At 49.1% G+C, this 6,000-nt stretch overlaps 1 protein-coding gene across 6 annotated transcripts in view; it reads left to right on the top strand.

The window, feature by feature from the left end:
* Positions 1–235: 235 nt before the first annotated feature.
* The window catches only part of DLG3 (discs large MAGUK scaffold protein 3), a 2,111,742-nt gene continuing 2,105,977 nt past the window's right edge, over positions 236–6,000 (top strand). For 3 of the 6 annotated variants that reach the window (XM_069612441.1, XM_069612436.1, XM_069612435.1), the window contains exon 1: positions 237–954. In XM_069612441.1, the coding sequence (XP_069468542.1) occupies positions 939–954 (16 nt within the window). In that variant the 5' untranslated portion in view covers positions 237–938. Of the gene's footprint in view, positions 955–6,000 lie in introns of all 6 variants that reach the window. The other 3 variants (XM_069612440.1, XM_069612437.1, XM_069612439.1) reach the window with 2 other exon arrangements.

Raw genomic sequence — 6,000 nt, 5'->3', positions numbered from 1 at the left:
GAGCTACCTAATTTGTTTACCTTCCGGAAGGTGAGGCATGAACTTTGTTTGAGCTCCGGAAACGTTGTTCCCTGTGCCACCCAGGCCAGCAAACTTTCCCTGGGAAATGCAGCTCCCGCGGGCACCCGGCCAAGCCCAGCCCAGTGTGAGGGGCACACCTCCTGGCAGCACCGCAGCAGCCAGTGAGGGAGGAGGGGGTGTGGGAGAGAGAGAGAGAGGGATTAGGCTGCAGCACACAAGGAAGGAGGAACTCCCAGCCGTTCCCACCACAGCATCCCAATGCACAGGGAATGAGCCCACACGAGCGAGCCTACAGGCATCGAACAGAGCAGCACCGCATGCACAACGCACGGGGACAGCCCATGCCGCCGCAGCAGCGTGTGCACCGCAGGGGCGCACGGGTAACCCCCTAAAGAGGCGCCGCTCCATGCGTGGACACCCCACAGCCCCCCAGAGAGGCGCCAGCACCTGCTGCAGAGAACAGAACGCGCCCCCCTGGGCAGCCACATGGCCACCGCTGCCAGTGCCACCCCACAGCCACAGCGCTAGCACCTGCTGCAGTGCACGGAGCGCTGCAGGGAGTGGTCCACGCAACTTCATGCATCAATGTGTGGCCGCTGACTGCTGATAAGGGCCCTCAGCTGCCCCCTCCCCCAGAGCACCACCGGCTGCAATGCACCGGACACGCTGAGGTCTCCAGCCTGCTGCACGCCCCGAGGACGCCCAAGGGCCCGACTAGTCTCCACGCTACTGCCCTGCATGCTGCAACCCTGCACTGAATCTCCAGCTCGGTCTTTGCTCCGCCGAAGCAACCCCGGAGTGGGGGGAGAGTTTGACCCTGTCTGGCCCGCGTGGAGTGGACGCCCCCCTTCCATAGGAGAGGAGGAGGGGGAGAAGGAGAACCGGGAAGAAGAGGGGACCAGGAGAAGAGGGGGACAATGATAAGCGCCAAAGGTGGGTGCCCTGCACAACTGCATGAACCCACACTCATATAGCTCACTTTAGAGCGTGGGCCGTCTCTGGGCGCTGTAAATAACAGGCGCTGCCATTACCCACTCATTTGCTCGAGTTCAGGCAGAGGTAAGGATGCGCCTGCCATGGGGGCATCCCCAGCTTGAAGGATAGCTCAGTGGGCACTGGGCAGGTAGGAACCCGGCAGAATGTGACAGGTAGGGCTGGAGTGGGGTCGGGTACTCATGGAGGGCTCGCTTCGAGTCAGAGGGGCCATGTTCTCATAGCGTGGGCACCCCAGTGCCTTCTCCCCCCCCCTCTTTATCCAGACCCCTCGTGCCCCCCTCCATCTTCCTCCCCCCCTACCTCCCGGCATAAGTCATACATTACATGTGGAAGCAAATAATGACACCGACACTTTGTTTAAGATTGGAAGATTAGAATGCCTCAGCAGCTTTATTTTGCATAAAGTCTTGGAGTTATCTTACAGGCGATCCGTAATTCACCGTCACTGATATACTACTCAATGTGCGGCTACCTAGGGATTCCTTGCCCCCCCCCCTCCCTCATCGTCCTCGTCCGGTGGACGGCTCAGATTGAGCCCGGCCCTGGCTATCCACCTCTCTCTATCCCGGCCGTTTGTGATTTGATTTCCGCCCGCATTTCCCCATGCCCCCATTTTTTCTAGGTCTTTAGTTGTGGATACCCGACCCCCCCGCACACTTCCCCCGTGTCCTGGTCTGGGTCTAGCTAAAACCGGCAGCCACGCGGTGCCTCGCTAATGTTCAGGTTCCTATACTGGCACCACCACAAGTGCCCCAACATTACACATATTACATATCCGTAGTTCGGGCCAACACGGCCCTCCGATGCCGGCCACCACTTTCTGCCTGCCTAGTTGGTCGTCGCTTTGCGTCGTCTATCTAACCTTTTCTTTTCCAAACTCTACTCTGCCCCCGCTACGTCCACCCGTTGTTGCTGGTATTGGAATTCCCAGTCCTATCTAAGCTATGCAACCCCCAGGTCTCCCTTCCGTCTTCCCGAGCCCCAAAAAACTTCCCTGTTCCCTCTCTCCCAAGGCCCCCCCCGGTGAAGCCTTACCCGGTGCCCCCCCCCTGCTGGTGTCATATCTCTTCCGGATACCCTGTCCCTCCTTCTTCCTTCCTTTCCCAACTGTCTCCCCCATTCCCCCGATCCCCCTTTGCTGTGCCCCGCCAGGCCCCCTCTTTCCTGTCCTTTCTGGCCTTCCCTGCCCAGGCTCCCCCCCGATATTCTTCCCTTTCTTGAATCCCTCCTCAAGCTCCCCCCCACCTCATGTCCCCCCCCCTTCGTGACGACTTCCCCTTGCTGTAATTTTGTCCCCATAGCATAACCCCCCGTATTCTCTTGTCCCCCCCCCAACCAGCTTCTCTTGCTGCCCTCTTTGAGTTTGTTGTTCGTTCCCCCCCCCCGCAATTTTGGTCTTGGAATTGGCTCCCAAGTCCCCTACATCCCTCCCCTTTTACCCAGGGCCTCCCCCAAGCCTATTGCTCTTGGGGCGCCGTACATCTAAACTCTTGGCTGATCATTCCCCTGTAGGTCTGTCAGTGATTCGTTAAAGGGATCGCAATGTAACTCCGCTGGGCAACCTGTAAAACAAAAGACAAATTATTACTAGACATTTTTATTTTTTGGGAGGGTGGGTGGGAAACGAAACGGAGCTCCAGTGAGGCGGGAAACCGAGGGAGAATGTGTGATTGTTCACACAAGCCCGTGCCTTTATGGGCCGGCTTCTCCCCGGTTTCCCGCCCCGCACCTCTGTTTTCGCGCGCTTCAGGGGGGCGGGCGCCGTGTGCCTCGCATCCTCCCGCCCCCCTGACCCGTCGACCCTTGTGAAGGGGGGGAGGGTGGCTGGACCGCCCCCACTAAGGGGCGGCGCCCGCCATGTCAGCTTCCCTGGTGCGTTCGCCCGCCAGTACATCACACCTTGTCCCCTCTTTAGTCTCCCCGAACCCCCAGCTGATTGATGTTCGTGAATACAAGAAGTATCATGTCCTCCCAAGAGACTCAAGTGCCCCCTAGCCCCTCTCTTCTGATAATGTTTCCAGCCTTGAAGACACGCTCATGTGGTTCTATCGCAAGGGTGACAGGCAGTTTCCTCAATTAAGTAGTTCCTGCACCCCGGAGGCTGGGCCCTTTGAACAGATATAGGGCAGCTCGGTAGATGCTTGCCAGCCTTTCATCCTCCTGTTGGCGATGAAATGAGGGCCATCACTTTTTCCCAAACTAACCAGTCAGTCAGATGGTGCTGTGAAAACCCTGCCAGCCCTACAGACAAGGGGTGTATCGGCCACGTGTACTCCCTAAAAATAGTCAAATACTCCCCAAAAATAAAATATGGGAGTAAACATACTCCCGACTTTTGTAAAATGTATTTAGTGTGCCGTTAGTCACATAAGAGGACTTTTTACACATGTTCCATCTTACATTATCACTCACAATTTTCATTTGATATACATACAAACATATAAAAAGTACATACAAGGATTATGTCCAAACTTGCCATTCCTTACAATGTTTTTTACACACATTTTTTTTTATAAAATTCAAATTTTTCAAAAGTTTTAAAATTGCAATAGACAAGGGCATCTCCTTTCCAGCTAGTAGCCTATGCCCGGCCTGCTGCGTGGCTATCCAGTCTACATTATGCACAAAGTTCCAAAAATATGTTTCTCTTAATACCTGTGTACCAGTACACGATATCAATGCGTGTTTCATATCCCGAGGGTACCCTTCGCCACACAGAGTACACTCACCAGCAGAGCATTCTAAATGTAACAAATTCTTTGCGTTTTGTTTATTTTGATCAAATTTAAACGAAAACGCAGTAGTTCTGTGCGCCAGACTGGATTAGGGAATCGTCTTATGTAGGGAAGAACATACTTACCAGATTCCTCACACAAGCCGACATTTTTAGTGTTCTTCAAATCACTAAACGATGCTCTGGTTTTTATCCAATTGGCGCGCATTCGTGCGCATTTTACCGTATCTGGATTTTCCACTAAGATCTGACTGGGAGATTCACAATTCTGTAAGATGTTTTCGGCATCATTTTGTATATTAGACAAGTAAGTGCTCTTCTGTGTGAGAGTATGATCCTTAATATCCTCATACATGAGTGCTCATGGGGGACTAAACTTGATCTGTAGAGGGCAAGGACCTTCCAATTGAAATATGAGTGTAGGGTTTGCAAACCCAACTCGTATCTGAACCTCATATAGGTAAGGACAGAGGTAGAGATCATGTCCTTTTCCATAGTCGTCCCTCAAGACGGTCCCACTTGAGATTGCGAGCACTGGGATTGCATTCCATTCCATATAAAATAGCTGGAATTACTTTGCCTTTGCACAGTTTTATTAAAGGCATAAGTGAGATTCTACAAAATGAATGTAAGAGTTTTTTCAATTGGCACATATATTGATGTATTTTACTCTCAAGTTCCACTGTGAGGTCCTTCAATGACTGAGTAGATCTCGGCTGAAAGCCTACATATTTTACTTTTTTTATCTACTGGTTTTATCTGTTGGTCCATACTCCAGTGTAATGTAGTTTTCCTTGTAGTCTGTTTGCCAAACATTATTATACTGGATTTAGCAGTTTTATTTGGCATAGGCCTCCATTGCCATGATTAGATGTAGGAGCCTTACCGGGGTATTGTCGATAAGGGCTTTATCATCGGCACAGGCAAGGAAATTAATTTTATATTTGCCTATAGAAGGAGAGGCAAAGATATCATTTTGCAGAAATGTGGCAAAGTCAGCAAGATACACATTAAAATGAAAAGCTGCTAAAATACATCCTTGCCTTACTCCTTTTACTGTGGGTATGGCAGCAGAAAGATCGCCCATTAGATTCAGTCTGACCTGGATTGACGTTCGGCCATGTAAGCCTATGATGATTTGCAACAGACCTTCCGGGATGTTCCCTTGATTTAATTTGTGCCATAATTTTGTCCTGTTGACTAAATTGAAAGCTTTCGATAGGTCAATAAGGGCAGTATAGGTTGGTAATGACTTCGTTCTTAAGCTTTGTGCTTTTAAAGTGTTTAGGATGAACCCATTCAGCATAGTAGTTAGCCCTTTCCGAAAGCCTATTTGTAGCTTTGATAATATAAAATGACTATCTGACAATGTTTCTAGTTCTTGTAGCACTAGAACAGAAAAGATCTTACCGTCGCAGTCCATTTATAGCTATTTGGCTGTAATTTGCTGGGTCCGATCTTTCGCCTTTAATATAAATGGGAATTACTATCGCTAGTTTCCAAGAAGTTGGTAATTTTTGGGTAGCAATAATATTTGCGAAGAGTTTGGCAAATATTACTGCCCAAGTGTTCGGATTAGATTTAAACACAACATTGGTTAGGGCATTAGGACCAGCTGTGCGATATTTAGAAGATTTTATGATTAATCGCAGTATCGCATCTTCGGCGATATGTAATTCCCATTAGATGTTATGATCCGTATAGGTCTTTGGAAATGAACATGCAGGCAAATCTTCTTTAAAATAAGCCTCCCATACAGTGTTGGATATTCTGGAAGATTGTTGAGCACTGTGGGATATATTTTTGTTGTTAATTAACGGCCAAAGGTTTTTGGCCTGGCTAGGTAGGAGAGTTTGAAGCGTGGCCTGCGCATCTTGAATATTCGCATTATTCTTTGACCGCGTGACCAATATCTGTATTTATGTTTTTATTTTTTAGTTTGATCTTTTCTGGTTCCAGATTCTCAGCTTTTAAATCTCATAACTTTTTGCTAAGATGTTTTTTTTTTAGAATGAGTTATGATCAAAAGTATGCGCATGGGTCTTTAGCTTAGCACTATTTTTAGATCAAGGAGGATTCAAGTCGGTGTCTAGTCTTTGCATCGAATGCCAAAGCATCGAATGCCTTACCAAAGACAAAAATGCATTGAATGCATTTCTTTCAATGGTAAAGGGTTTATTTTAATTATAATGGGTTTTTGAGGTTAAAAAGAGGGGGATGGAGGGCAAATCCCCCATTAAAAAAAAGGT

The sequence above is a fragment of the Ambystoma mexicanum genome, chromosome 5p (genome assembly GCF_040938575.1).
Source record: "Ambystoma mexicanum isolate Mex_15411 chromosome 5p, UKY_AmexF1_1, whole genome shotgun sequence".
Lineage (NCBI taxonomy): Eukaryota > Metazoa > Chordata > Amphibia > Caudata > Ambystomatidae > Ambystoma > Ambystoma mexicanum.
This window is presented reverse-complemented; position numbering and strand designations above follow the sequence as displayed.